The sequence below is a fragment of the Alligator sinensis genome, unplaced genomic scaffold (genome assembly GCF_000455745.1).
Source record: "Alligator sinensis unplaced genomic scaffold, ASM45574v1 scaffold268_1, whole genome shotgun sequence".
NCBI classification, from domain to species: Eukaryota; Metazoa; Chordata; order Crocodylia; family Alligatoridae; genus Alligator; species Alligator sinensis.
This window is the reverse complement of record NW_005841853.1, coordinates 3716380-3731979: the sequence shown is the minus strand read 5'-3', so window position 1 is coordinate 3731979 and position 15600 is coordinate 3716380. Positions and strand designations below refer to the sequence as shown.

The following is a 15600-nucleotide window of genomic DNA, read 5'->3' as shown; positions in this document are numbered from 1 at the left end:
GGCGGCCCCCCCCCCCCCCCCGCCACAACTCCTGGCTCTCACTGGGGAGCCACATTTTATTTTTCAGAAAGTTTTTATTTTTTCCCCTGGTGATTCAAATGATTCTCTGTAAAAATGCAAATTCTGCATTTTTCCACGGCCAAGGGATTTCTAGGATCCCTGGTGATGACCACTGGCCAGGAGCAGGAAGAAACTTCTCCCATAATACTGCAGCTAGGTGAATAGGGGGACTTTTATGTCTCTGTAGACATGGGGCACTCGTGCCGCAGAACTAACGCAATGTTTCAGTATAGAGATTGCTATTTTTCTATTGTTCCTTCTGTTCTTTACAGATGTGTTCGGTACGGTAAGTAGTTCAGAAACCTTGCGTGACCAAAGCATCAATGTTTAGGAAAGGGTTTTGACACGTGCTTTTCCATTTGAAGCCACCTATCAAAAGCCATTCCAGTGAAGCCTTCAAAAACAACATTTCCAATAATAACTCCCAGGCTTGGATGCTACATGCTGGCGCATCTGCTCTGAAATGCTCACTCGGAGGATATTATGATTAAAACATGCCTGCACCGCGCAGTGAAAAAACGTCTGTGGCTTGTTACAGCTCTCTCATTCTGAATGGCTTTCATGAGCTGAATGATCACCACTCGATTCAGAAAGGTCAGCAGAGAAAAACATATGCCAGAAATCAATCACAGTCGACAGATCATCTGAACTGGAAAGACATGTGTTGACTCTTATAATGTCGAAGTACAGTGTAAAATGAAGAAGCCACACTGTTTTAGTGTGGCAGAGTTGATTTACACAAGGCAGAAGGAGATGCTTAACATATCAAAAGGACAATATTGTAACAGCACACAGTAGGGAAGGGAGCTGGAAAAGTGGGTTTGTCTCATTTGATCACGATCCACCATGCAGTGATAGAAACCCTCCTGCTTCAGGGCATATAAGCCAACCTCTATTTCTGGAGGACTAGGAGGAGCTTCCTTTGTGGACAAGGCACCCCAGAATTACCAACTACAGGATTTTTTGTACTTTCCTCTGGTGTCAACCATTGCTTCAAGACAGGCTACATATGCTGTGCAACGCATATGTTCCTGCATATTCCTATTGGTGCCTCAACCAATGTACCTTTGAATATCTCCTGTCATGGGCAAGTCAGGTCCCATACCCCTATGGACATTATGTTGCTTCCAGTTGCTATTAGTATTATGAAGTGCACGTTACCTGTTATCTAGCCTCAATCTTCCTCCCCTAAATTCAAGTAATTTCTGCCTAACATCTGCTGCAAATGATAATAACTCCATTCTTTTATTTTGCAAGCACTGCTTTGCAGATTTACCCCCTTGCTGATGGGCTTTAGGCCAAGGGCTCAGAATGTCATGATCTACCATCCGAGGTTCTTACACTTTTCCTTAATATAAATTTTGTCCCCTGTCCTTCAATAAGCATATGCTTTGAAGAGCTATCTGTAATATACAGCACGGGTAATATTAGTTTCCTAAAACACCAGCTCGGAATTAGTCTCTTTTGCTAAGTAGGTCCTAGTCAAGCACTATAGCAGCATGCAGTGTTACTAAATCATAGCATATGAATGATTGCAGAGGCTTCTGAGATGGATCCAGCCTTTCCAGGCCTACCTGAAGGGACTAGTAATGGGGCACATGCCCCACAGCTGATAGCTAATTTGAACTGGAAAGACGTGTTGATTCTTATAGTGTCAAATGACGGTGTGAATGGAGAAGCCAAACTGTTTAATGTAGCAGAATTGACTTGGACAAGACAGGAAGAGATGCTTTATCAAAACAGCAATATCACAACATTTCACATTCTCCTAGATCAGGGGATGTCAGCTAGGGGTACCCCAGGGGTACTTGAAAAGACGATAGGGGGTATGTATGGACAGGAGGGGCCAGAGCAAGGCAGGAGGGGCGAGGGCAGCGGTGCCCCTCTGTGGACAGACATGGGGTGGGGAGGCTCACACATGGTGGCCGCCACTGCGACCCACCACCCTGCGTTGCCACTTCCCAGGAACAGGGCTGGGGCAGAGGCAAGGGCAGCGGTGCCCCTCTGTGGGCCACACAGGTACCATCCGGCTGGTGCGTGAGTGGCTAGGTATGAGGCCCGTCACCAGCCTGCGGAGCTGCACGTGCAACTGGCTGCAGGAGAGCGGGTGCAGCAGTGGTAGTGCGGGGTGATGGGTGGCAGTGGAGGCAGGGTGGTGTGCAAGCCCCCCTCCCCCCGACGTGCAAAAGCCCCTCCCTCCGCCACATCTGGCCACTGCCACTAAAAGAGGTACACTTGGTAAAAAAGGTTGAAGACCCCTGTTCTAGATTTTACCTCCACCATTTTCTTTGCCTGCCCTGGTGCTTGAAAGGCTAGCCCTTAAAGTAGAAAAACTTTGAGAAGGTACTCTCCATGCTATTTTTATGGTTTAAGATGAAATATGCCCAATGAAGGATAGAACACAAAGTTTGTGAACTACCATACTTAAATACAAGATGAGGATTATTTCCACAATCAGCGTGGGAGAAAAAGACCCTTGTCTTATATTTGCATACAAGGAAACCTCATTAAATACAGTGCTGTTAAAAGTAGAACACGCTCAGTAATGGAAGCCAACAATGAAGCTGAATAAATGCAGATGCACATGACTACAGAACACATGGTCTATATTGGGCAAACATACTAACAGTAACCTCAACTCCTCTGAGTAAGACGTATGGTATCACCCACTGTACTCAGTTCCCGACAATGCCAACTGTTTTGCATGCAAGTCATGGTGAGCCACTACATTGAATATATTTCAACTTCCTCTTCACTCCCACGGCTGAACTATGCCTTTCTTCCCCATTTCCAATGATTCTTGTTCCTTCACCAGCCTTACATGTCTGGCAAACACCACTGAACAGGGCCCCAAACAATTCACCCAGAATCCCTCTGCTGCCCCTAGTCTCAGCCTATTTTATATAAATACTGTGGCCTTGTCCTCTGTGAGGTGGAGCCAGACTAGATTGCTGTGTGCCTCATCTGCATTTGGAGGATCCCAATATTTGTGACAAGAACATGGAGTCATGAGTAGGGGGCTAATTAGCATGTGGATCCTTTATGGGGGGTATCTGGAGTATATACACATACTGAGCAGTGCTGGGCTGTGGGGTCACAGCGGCTTGAAATGCTGTTGCCTCTGCTGGAGCCCAGCCCAAAGAACTATCTCGTAAATAATTAGCCTCTTGAATCTGGACTAATATCATGCATAGTTTGTACTATATGTAAAAGGTACAAAAGTGCTGCTTAAAAGTGTGTTTATGGAGAACCTGTGCTGAAACTTGCAGCAGTTTTGAAAAAGGTAAAATGTATCAGTCCTGGGTAAACTAAGTCTATGGGTATGCAAATTATTACAGGTATTTTTAAGTGTTTTCAAATTTACCCCTCACTTCCACGTACTCAGGGGAAACAGGGTCTGACAGTAAAGAGTGAGGAGTGGGGCTGCAGGGAGAAGAAGTTGGTGGGGAGGGACAGAGGACAAGGGGGGCTACCTGACCCTCCAGATTTATTTTCCCTGCTACAGCAGTGGGAGGGGGATACATTCAAGGCAACTGTCCAATAATTAGATTCTATACCTGGAAAATTATAACAAAAATAACAATTATAACAAAAAATTTCCATATACAGAATCTAATTATTGGGAGGGGTCATTTATATTCACGGTCATCTTATATTTAAGTAAATATGGTCATTAACTTCCATCTGAGCTTTGATTTCAAGGCTTGAATGGTGGATATGCCTTGTGCTGTCCTTTTTCACAGGGCTAAAAATCAACCTATTACATACGGAGCTTGACTTCATCCTGTAGGAGCATCTATGTCCAACATGTCCCAACTCTAATGTTGGGAGCAAAAAACATGAATGTAGTGTCTGTGCAACCCTCCAGGGCAGCACAGGGGAGACCTAAGTATTGGTGGCTCTAAGTGGCCATGCTTAATTGAAGGAAGACAAAAGCCCAGGTGTGTTCCCTAGACAGGCTCAGTAGGCGATGTATTCCACCCTCCCCATACTCACTGAATGAAGACCAGGGAGGCAGCTGAAGTTTGAGAAACATAAAGACTGAAGATTTCTTCCCCTAGCTCTATTTTGCTTTCTGAGAACTGAACTCAGAATAAACCATCTGAGACCCTTGCCGGACGAAACAATGAAAGCGAGACCTGTTCGGCGAGGACACTGGGCTCATGGCTTACCTTGGTTTGGAATGTACAAAACACGTGGGTTAGGAACGGGTGGTCCCAAGCTAAGGAGAGGACTCTCTTTTCCACCATGGTGCACTCCACATCATCGTCCATCAAGACCACGTCCTTTTTCAGAGCTTTCACGGCAAAAAACTGATCAGTGTTCTTTAACTCGGCAAGGAAGACCTGGAATGGAAAGGGGACCTTGTCAAAAGATGAGCGTCTTCTCAAACCATCTTCAGAACCACTTTAAGGTGCAAGTTGAAAATACCCGGCTCAACTCCAAAGCTGACCAGAAAACTGAGCGAGGAAAGCTAGCCCAGAGATTCATTTACCAAAAGAGGATCCAGGCCTGATTCTACCTTGAGCCTGTCTGGCCATGGGAGAGTCACTTGCTCTCCCATGTGTTTCAATTTCCCATTTGTAAAATGGGAACTATGCTTCCAAACTTGGAAGGATGTGGTGAGCTTCAAAGCTGATGGATGCTCAGCAATGATGCCAATAGGAGCCAGAATTGAAGAGACAACGTTTTGGAAAGCTGAAATTTTTGGCAATAGAAACCACTTTTATGCTATTTGTTTTCCTGGGCAAGATGTAAAGGTGACAGCTTGGGGTCAGATCCTCAGCTGAGATGAATTCTTGCAGCTCTGTTAACATCAGTGGAGCTAGGCTGGTTCATACTGGCTGAGCCTCTGGCTCTCTATGCAATCTTATAATGTAGCATGAATAGATGGGATGGCTGCACTGCGCTTCTACAGCCTCTTTTATCTGAGAGTATCAAAGCACACGAGAAATGCTAACAAACAAGAGTCCCAAAGCCTGATTGTACCTATTTATACAGGCAGAGAAACTATAGCATTGAGAAGCACTTAGAGGCCACATGGTGAGTCAGTACCAGTGTTGGCTGCAGACCGACTCCAAGGCCCATGCTCAAATTACTGGACGACGTGCTTTCCCTTAGGGTAGCTGGATGGCAGAGACTGAGCTAAGAGTCCTCTAGATACTCTTAACAGGACAGCAGTTTTAAACAAGGCCAAGGGATTTGCAACTCCACTGCGAGTTTTATGTTCCCCTTTGGCTATTTATACATTTAGGTTCATATCGATGGATTGTGCCTTGTCCTCTCCCAGGCCCCACAGCTAAGTTAATACAGGCTGAAGTTTTAATAACCTTTTCACTGCCTCCGTGTCTACGTGCTGTTCAATACCCGCTAAGAAAGGGGATAGGAGACAGTGCACCAGCAGAACTGTCCTGCTCCGGGGGGTTGCAACTGGGTTGGGGTATAATTGGTGGAGAGACACAAGTGTCCCAGTGCCATTGATACCCATGCAGTGCTTGGGAGATCCAGCGAGTTCCCTGTGTCCATGGGGAGTCAAAGCCCATTCAACCAATGGGCAAATTGGAAAAGGACTCTCCAGAGGAAGCCTGCAAGCAAGATTTTCTGCAGAAAGGCATGACTTATCCCATCTTTACTATGGAAAGCACAGTAAAAAAAGTAAATGTTTCATTAACAGCTTAGAAGCTGGCTACAGCAATTGCTTTGGTCCATCAAGCATATCAGAATAAGCCATAAACTGGGGGGAGGGCAGTTTCCATCCTGGATGCATTTGGGAAGTGGGCACAGTATTACATACTGAGCTCATGCTTGTTAATTGGTGCTGAATCACAATGAAGAGTTTGTTTCAGGACTGCCTCTCCTGGTTGCATTAGCTCCAAATGAGTTCATCAAGGTGAATATCATTACAGGGCGTGCCTGAAAGGATGAATAACGATCAGTCACTGGTTGTAACGTGCGACTGCTGCTCCACAGTAGCTGTGAAGCGGGGGCTAGTGAATGCACTGAAGGTAGAATACACCCAGGGCCCTGATCCCCAGCTGGTGCAAATTAGGGCAACTTTCACTGATTTCCGAGTGGTTGGTTTGATTTAAACATCCGTCGAAGATCTGGCTCCAAAGAGCTCAGGGTTGGACTGGAGCGTTACACCAGGAACAAGGGGAAGTGCTGAGCTCCCCTGGCCCAAGAGCAGGGAGACAACTCAGAGCCAGAGTCTCCGGGTCTTCTCTGCCCTAGATGTAGGAGGGAGTCATCAGCATCAGTCTCTGTTGCTGGGGCAGGGCACTTCCTCCTGTGAGCTAGCTTAGCTGTGATGGCTGGACGGTCAGGAGGATGGCCAGATGCAACACTCTGCCCAGGTCTTTCCTCTTTCTGTTTGCATGCCACCCACCTGCCCAGAAGGGGAAGTGGTAGGTTAGCAGCTGCTTCCCTCCCTTGCAGGAGCAGATGCAGGGGTGTAAAAGGACTCCTTGCAACCTAGCACTCTCCAAGGCAGACATGGGCCCAGTTTCTGACCAAGCCCTCTGAGAATTGGGTTTATCTGAGATGTCACAGGTGGCTGTCTTCAGTGAAGCTGAAAATGTGTTTACTAGTAAGTATTTTTTTTCTCCGGTCAGAGCTTCTGCTTCAGTTTGAAAATGCGGAGTAAGGTGTTTTGAAGCTGGCAGTGAAATTTTGACAAGCAAGTTCACAGTCTCAGGCTTCAAAATGCAGAGATCTGTGTCTAGCCTCGTTGAGCCCCCCTATTGCTCACCTTGCCGAAGCTGCCCTTCCCCAGCATTTTGTGCAAGACAAAATCATCGATCGTTAGCTTCAGATGCACACACGGCTGCTCTTTCTCAGGTTCTGACTCTATGAGAGACCGGGGTCTGGTCGTTTCCTCCACAGGCGATTCCCAGGAGATCCCTTGTGGCTCTGAAACACATGTTAAACCACTAACATAGACCTCTGACCCAAGGAGAAACATCCCCATCCTAAGCATCCATTCTCACTGAGATTTTGGAAGTCACCCAATTCCCATGATTGTGAATGGAAATGGTGTCCACATCCACTAGGGAAATCAATATTCTCAGGCTCTGGACCTTAATTGCTTTCTACTTCCAGTAGTTTTCTGCTGGTGTAACCTCACAGGCTTCAGTGGAATTACTCCCAATTTACACAGATACAAATCCTGTTATTTCAAGGCAGAAGAGTGTGGCCTTGCCCTCAGACTCGGCACAGTTTCTGCTCCCCATTCCTCATTGCAAGCTGTCCTACCATGCTGTGACATGTTACGCTTGAGCCTGCTCAAATCCACAGCCGAAGCAACGGCGTGAAACAGATATGACATTGTTCCCACTTCATGCCCCGGTCCCAGCAGTTAAGATCAGGTTGGATGTCTTTGCTGTCACCTGGAGTGAAATTCTCAGGAGAGGCCTTAATATTATATTTCCTTAGGTTTATAAAAAACCTTTCTGGGAATCCAGCCCTTACTGAGCCTATCCCACAAACTCAGATACACAATTCAACATAGTGGACTGATCAGGCATGTTTGATGGATGAAATAAGTGACCACTAGGGGACAAGATGGTACCTCAGATCACCAGGCCCCAAATCATCTAAGGCTTTATAGATTAGCATCCACCTTTTGAATTTCACTCATTAGAAACCAGGACCGCTGTAATCTACTTGTCAGGGTCTGTTAAGCATCCCCTCCGCACCCAATTCACAAAGACTGCTTGCCTGCCTGGTTCCTAACTCAAGCTAGGAAACCCTGGTGCTGACCAGGATGGGATTCATTGCACAAAGTCCAAAGCATCCCTGTAATGTGCTTCGCTTGTGAAACTCAGCTTTTACAAGTGCCCTGCAGCATTTTGCACTAGTACAGGCATTGGCACAGGGCAGTGTAGCTCTGAAGTGACAAAGGCAAGGATGATTAGAGCAAAGCAAGTGTTGGGAAAGAAAAGTTGTGCTCTTCTTTTCTTGGCTTCCTGCTGGACCTGGCCCGTACTGCAGTTTGGTTCATTTTTGCTCTTGTTTCTTGATAATGCATTTTATAGCTTGCAGGTGAGGTTGGGGTTACTGGGCTGCCCACTACATTTTTACTAGCTGGAGGTCAACTGATTGGTGACCATTAACCAAGTGATACTCTCCCATGTTCGACAACCTGTCTCATCATCAGTTTGATCTATGCCAGTGGTTCTTAGTCTTTAGACTCAAGGGACCCTCCCTTCGTAGATCCCTCTGAAAATGGCAACTCTTAGTTTTGACTTGTTTCTTGAGTACCGAAAAATAATAGATCAATTCTTCTATTACAAAGAACTTAAACTGCAATAGGTCTGAATGCTCTTGACACTATGGATTCCTATCTGAAATCTCTGGGGTTATCTTGTGAACCATTAGCTTGCACACCTAACAGTGCTAATATTAAGTGGAGTTTCATGGCACCCTTGAAAGGATCTCAAGGATCCCCAGAGTGTCATGGCGCCCTGGCTGACAATCACTGATCTATGCTTTGTGTTGCAGCACTCGGAGAGGCACTGTGGGCCAGAAGTGGGATTGTCTCATGTGCCTGGGCAACTCAGGAGCACAGTCCAAATGAAAGTCAATGCAATATTTGACCCTAATTCCTGTTGTGCTCTAGACCCCTTAGGAAACAGATGTGCAAGGGTTTTTCACATAGGCGATCTGGGGAGGGGAGTCACATCCTGTCTGAAGGCCACTCAACACCTTTCAGCTTGGTCTCAGGTCTGCTGGTCCCTTCTCCTTCCTATTGCCTCACCCTCCTGCTGCTGCCTTTTGAAACATAAGCTGCTTATACATGAGCTCAGGAGTTGGTGGGGATACATTTTAATTAGAGTGGTTCCTAGACAGCCGCTCTAATTAAAACAGCTCACCATAACGTGTGTTAAGCCTCCAAAATGTATTAAGCCTTTCAAAATGACCATGGGACGCTTTATCTGAAGCTCATTCAACGAGGATCAAGATCATGGTCCCATTATTTTAAGCACTGTCCATACACACAATATGAGATGGTCAATACCCTGCAAGGTCCTGAAGCTAAACCAGACAATAGATGAAACACAGAAGCAACCCTGCAACCATTTTGAAACATGCGGAGGCTTAATACAAGTGACGATGAGACAACCCTGGAGCAAAGCCCCTGAAGAGAAGCTCTCTCCAGATCCAGCTCTTCAACCTCAAGGAGCACATTAATAGCCCAAAGATACACCCAAGTTAGGACTCCCTCATCATCACCCAGTTACAGTGATACTTGAATTGGGTGCTCACAGGACATATGGTACCTATGAAGCCTTTTTGCAGTAACAGTGGGGCAGGCACTGTGCTCTAGCTTCTTTATGTTAACCATAATTGAATTTTAAATCATCTTTGTTCAGGGTGAAAGTAATATGGGGTCCTGTGCTCTTAGGGAAGGCCGTTTTGAAATGAGGGAGCTGAAACTTTCCTTTTTAGTACCACACTTTGATGCTTAGATCAGCCTCTAGGCAAGTCAAGTGGAGATTTTCCATTTATTTTCTATGGAGATTAGGCACCTTATTGGCTTCTATGCTTTTGAACATCTTCTTCCCTTCCTCTCCTGCAATGGTTATTTCATGTGTATGAGTACCAATGCTGTTCTATGCAAGATTAGGACAGACTATTAAAGTGCCCACAGCAACCAAGCTCACAGTGTCAACAGTCATTACCTGCAAGGACTGTCGTAAAGCTGCATACAAATAAAATTAAAGAGAGGACAGGAAAAAAGCAAGGGTTAGCTCCTAGGGAAGCAGAAGTATTAAGCTAATTCTCCGAGCTAGTACCCAGGTGGATATCAGAGTGGAGACTGCCAGCAGTAATGTGTGTACATAGGTAAGAGAATGAAAGCACTTAAAGCCTCGTGTTGAGGGTAACCTTCTGTAATCAGCATAATCAGTTAAGGATTTAAAGACAGGCTTGTGGCTGTCATTAAAAAAAAAACACATTGTTGTAAAGCCACTAATAATGAAGACCTTGCAATTTCATTAGCTGTAAACCGCAGCATACAGAGAACAATAACATCAGGAACGGATTGATGGGAGTGGGCAGGGAGCTCAAAGTAAATGCTGGGCAGCATTTCTCCAGCCGATCACCATAAATAGGGTTGGTAAAGTGTCACTGGGGGATAGGGACATTTTTGGCAACTGGGGAAAGGTGTGTTGGGGTTCTTGCTCAATGGGAAGCTTTAGTACAGAGGATGGTTTGTGACTTATGTCACTGGTGGAAAGAACAGGAGTAATGAGAGGCCATGCCTATGAAGAGCAATGGGTTGGGCCTAAGCAGCTGGATTATCTCTGGGTGAAGTAGCTGGAAATGTCTTGGGGCATGCATATCAGACTGTATGAGAGGGACAGGTTTTGACAAAGGCATGGGACTCCGGAAATGAAAGATGCTGTCTTGTATCGATGAATGAACACATGACCTGGAGTGAGATATTTTGTGAAAACTACATAATTGGGATCATTCACTGGGATTGCTGGACACGGAGGTGCTCTCTATCCCAGTATAATAATGCCCCCTCCCCAAAATATAGGACAAAGAGTAGCTTTGCTGACATCCCTGCATTGATACCAGTGGCTTCTCACAGCAGTCCCTGATCCCAGTTGTTTTTGCCTCCCTGGCTTGCCTAGCTACATGCTGCAGATCTGGCTTAGATCTAAATGAATCATTTCCTTGCAGCTGTATCTACCAGCACACTACCATGCAAAGTGTGGAAGCAGCAACCTGCTGTGAGTAACAGTGGGAATCCATACCCTGCAACACTGTGGTTGGCTTGATCCCATTATCACCCCCTCGGGCTAAGTGTGCAACTAAACTGGCCCCATCCATGCACATCCTTGGAAAGGTACCTTTCTTCCCTGCGGAAGATGCTGGCACAGACTGAAGCGCTGTTACTTCTTTCATGGGAACTGGAAGGCCGATTTCAATAGGTCCTTCTCTCCAGATGTGTTCGGAGTCCCGCAGGCAGCGAGCCTAGGTCAAGAGCAACAGCAAGTGAAGTGTGGGATGAAAATGTCTATCAGCTCAGGTCTCAGGGGTGTACTTGGTAGACGTGTTGGTCTGAGACAAAAAGACATACAAAAAACTAGAACTTGTAGTTCCAAAATGATACCTTTTATTAGACCAACTGGAAAATGGCAAGAAAACTGTCCTTTTCTGCAAGCTTTCGGGATCAAAGTCCCTTTGTCAGGCTCTGGGAAAAGCGTAGATGGTACAAGATGGTAAAAAGTCCCCATAGGTAGGAAATAACCTGCAGTTTTCTTGCCATTTTCCAGTTGGTCTAATAAAAGGTATCATTTTGGAACCACGAAGTCTAGTTTTTTGTATATCAGCTCAGGTGCCTTCTGAGGTCTTAATCCTATAGGCATGATTGTTGAGAGAGAAAGAGGTTGATCATCACTTACGCTCAGACTGACCGAGGGATCTACACGCCATGATGAACAAGGTGGCAATGTCTCGCTAAACGTGGCTCAAGAGTTTGATCTTTCATGTAAGTGCACTATTATTTATACTGCAGTAGTACCCAAGATCAAGATCATGGTCCCATTATTTTAAGCACTGCCCATACACACAATATGAGAGGGTCCGTACCCGGCAAGATCCCCAAGCTAAACCAGACAATAGATGGAACACAGAAGTGAAGTGACCTGCCCGAGATCACACAGCACATCAGGAGCAGAGCTAAGCTCCCCTTAAGCTCCCACTGGTGGTCTACCCATAAGACCCTCTGGTTTCAGCTCTGCATGAAGCGTACCTGTTGGGTGCTCTCTATCATTGCCAGGGCTTCAGCCATTAGTTTCTGGTTAACTCCACAAAGGTTGGCCACTTTTGTCTGGCACTTGTGATGGACGTTCATGCCACATGCTGAAAAGAAGCAGTTAATAAAGGATGAGAGGAATGGCAGGGGGAACGGTGGGCTTGCATCACAAATTGCCTTTGTCTGACATGAGGCAGGGCAGTGACGTGCACTTCTACTGGCACGACTGACTGTCCTGTTTGCCCCTACCCAACCCTAAACAGCTCAAGGCCTGTCGGCCCTGCTTGGCGCAGTTGTTGATGGCATAGCTTGGATTAGCAACAAACACCAAAGTCTTCCGATGCCCACGTATAAGCAGAGTCTCATTTAGCAGCCATCAGTTTTCAGAGAACTGACATAGTTATGTAGCTAAAAAATTGCTTCCTACTCATGGGGAGCGACCCCCTTGGTTGTGACAGCATAAAGGCAAAATTGTGCCCTGGGTCTGTGCATAATCAACAAAGGCTGCAAAGGAGGAATTCAGCAATGACCCTGGGATCTGGGGAGATGCATCAGGGGAAAAGGTGCAGCCTTGTCACACCTGTGGATCAACTCCATGGGCTATGCATCCTTGTGTGACCCCAAACTTCTCCTGCAGTAGGAGGGGGGTATTCTCCAGTTCTGCCTTTAGAGTGACCCCCATCACCGAACTCCCCTGTAGTCGGCATCTAGACTGCAGCTCTTCAGGAGTGGCCCTGCAAAGACCCGATGCACCTACACTCGGTGCTCTCTAAATATTCATCAGTAACGGGACTCACCGTCACACTTCAAGCCCTGTCGTGCCAGGCCCCAGAGCAGCGTGCCACAGTGCTCGCAAAACGTTGGGCTCTTGTAGTTGTAGACTTTAAACCGGTGAGGCATATCTATCTTGAATCGCTCCTTGTGGAACTGCAAGAGAGAGACTGCTCTGAAAATCCCTTCCCCGCTGTGCCAGGGCTGCATTAAAACCTACTGCTCATTGTTCATGTTATCCTCTTTGTTTTAGGATTGATGCTGCTACCCGTGGGTGTAGCCTTTGTGTGCACGGTGATCATTTTTTGATAGCTTTCTTATCGTGACTGGGAAAACAATCCTTAGCAATGAAGAATAGGTTGCACACGGAAACCAGGGTAGGAAAGAAAGTGGCACCAGTGCTATCACTGCAACTTTGTTCTTGAGGCTGACAAACAGGAGGACATTCTCTGTAAAGTTAAAGTTTGCAAAGGCAACTGGGGGATTTCAGCTTTGTTTGCTGGATCAAGTCCTGCTGGCATCGCTGTGTCAGCCAGAGGTGTGTAGCCAGTGCAGGTAAAACCCCTGATGTGGACACAGCTGTGCAAGCAGAAGGCTTCTGTCAGCAGAGTTTCTGCTGCTTGGAGGACCTAGTGTAATACTGATGACAGAAGATCTCCTTCTGCACCACGGGGTCCAGACAACACAGTGCTGCCATGGAGTTACAGGAGCGCAAAATCAATAGGAAATAAACAGGGACTTGTCAAAATATAGATCTCCTCCAGCACTGCAAATCTGGGACAAGATATGCACTCTTGCAATGGCAAATCAACAGACAGTAAAACCAAGCGGGGCCATTAAAAAGAAATCTAATCTGACTTCACAGGCCAGAGAGCCTTGCCCAACAATTGCTGCAGCAGGGCTTATCTCCATGGGGAAGTTGGCATGTTGCAAAGCAACGGGTGAATTTCCAGATCACGGGCTACTCCACAATAAATCTCGGTGTGTACACTCTCTGGGTTTGTTGAGGCACCAACAGGAAAGCTAATCTGAATTAAGTAAAGGTAGCAATCTCAAACAGGAGGCAGTTAGATTGCATTGAACCCCTGTGTGGACACGCTCTTTCAGCCTTACATCTATTTCACTTCACTTCCAAACACGGTGTGTATCCATGTGGGGGTTTAATGCAGTTTAACTGCCCCATATTAAAAGTCAATTCATATTAAGTTTCCCTGCAGACAATGCACAGTGCATAAAAGGATTGTTCTGAGAGAGAATTATGGTGGGAGAGACAATGCACAGCGGTTTCCTGAGCACCTACTCCCTTGTACAAGCCAGCTCTATTTGAGCTCGAGCACACATATTAAAAAGAGATTTAATCTTGGCATAAAGACTGCAGATTGAGCTATCAAATTAGAGCACATGGCAAATAGGAGCCTGTGATTGATTAGGAATGTGAGAGCAGGGACACAAATCTGACCTTGCTAGCATGCATTTGACATCAGTGATGCTAGTGGCTTTTGTGGAGCTACTTCTGATTTACACCCATATCGCAGGGATCAGAAAGAGGCCCCCATTCTTTTGAAAAAGTGCTACGTACCATCGTTTCTCTGCTATTGATTGCTGACCCTGTGCACTTTGCTATGACTTTATCAATGCACTTCTTATGGATGGCAGCGTTGCACTCTGAAAGAACAAACAAGTCATCGTCTCAGTAAAAACACCATTTAAAAACCTGGCTGAATGAATAATAATGCTAGTAAGATAATAAAGCTGCTTACGCCTGCATTGATAGCCTTGCTTGTTAAGACCCCTGAAAGAGAAACAAAGTGAGTGAGTTTTGAATTTTCAGAGCCTGCCTACACAGCTGAGGTCAGCAGCACTTATGAACTGAAAATGGGGTGAAACAACTTGGATCTTCATTAACTCTGGGAAGGTGTAGCTAAGTTGTTCTAATTTAATTTACCTAGTAGCTAACTACTGTGTGTAGCCCTTACAGCCTGTCCAGCACTTCCAACACCTTTTAATTTTGCAGCAATTAATAGGTTTATTAGAAATGCATGTGTATTGAGTCACCAATGAATAAGTAAAAAATAAGTGCATTTCTGTGCAAATGCAGTTAGAAGCACAACTGTGTGTCGTCGTTTCCCCAACAATGAAACAGCAACTCCTACATGTAACAAATAATTGGGTTGTTCCTGCAACCTTGTGCTCACACAGCAGTGTAGCTAAAGAGAGTGAAAAATAGCAAGGCACCGTCACCGCTCAAGGTGCAAACTGCCCCCTTACACCTCTGCACACACGTCTTTACTCCAGTGGTCCCTAACCTTTTGTTAGATTCAAGGCATCCCCCAAAGTTTTGTGAATTTACTGGCACATTAAAGAAAATGTATTTCTTTATTATAGTGCTTGCCTCCTTGCAGAGGGTCCAGGCAGTGGGAGTGAGGAAGCAGCCCAGCAAGGAGCAACTTGAGCCTGTACTTATTGCCTCACATCTGCTTATCTCCTCACACCTCGTGGCACCCTTGAAAGGATCTGGTGGCATCCCACAGTGTTAAGGCACCATCGTTAAGGATCACTGCCTTACTCATTCAAATAGCCCCAGCGGTCCATGCCCTATGGGTCTTTTTTTTCCATGTCCAGTCCCATGACGCTCATCGGATCCCAACTCAAACCAATGGAAAGACTGCGATTGGCTTACACTGGCCTGTTTGCATGCCTGATTAGGCAAACTCTCATTGAAAGGTCCCACTGGATCAAATATACAGGGCCAGGCTTTTTAATTGTGAACAAGCTCAGAACCACAATAATGTTTCTGTATTGATTCTGGCAGTGCAATGAGTATTATTATTGGCAGAAGCGGATCTCAGTGGAGGCACCAGCTTCTGTCTAACAGAAGTGCTTGGGCAAATTTGCTTGCACACAGACATCCAGATTTGCACTGAGGTCTGACTGGCAAATACTTTCCTTGAACCCACTCTCACGTATTAGCAACAACCGAGTGCTTTGTACACCGGAGGGCA

At 46.0% G+C, this 15600-nt stretch overlaps 1 protein-coding gene across 3 annotated transcripts in view; it reads right to left on the bottom strand.

The window, feature by feature from the left end:
- Nucleotides 1-15600, bottom strand: part of PRKCQ (protein kinase C theta) — a 69820-nt gene that overhangs the window by 38665 nt on the left and 15555 nt on the right. For all 3 annotated transcript variants that reach the window (XM_006016324.3, XM_025213203.1, XM_025213211.1), the window contains 7 exons: nucleotides 14359-14390; nucleotides 14178-14263; nucleotides 12625-12754; nucleotides 11825-11934; nucleotides 10920-11043; nucleotides 6809-6969; nucleotides 4233-4406 (listed from right to left, as the gene is read on the bottom strand). In XM_006016324.3, the coding sequence (XP_006016386.1) occupies nucleotides 4233-4406; nucleotides 6809-6969; nucleotides 10920-11043; nucleotides 11825-11934; nucleotides 12625-12754; nucleotides 14178-14263; nucleotides 14359-14390 (817 nt within the window). The remainder of the gene's footprint in view (nucleotides 1-4232; nucleotides 4407-6808; nucleotides 6970-10919; nucleotides 11044-11824; nucleotides 11935-12624; nucleotides 12755-14177; nucleotides 14264-14358; nucleotides 14391-15600) is intronic.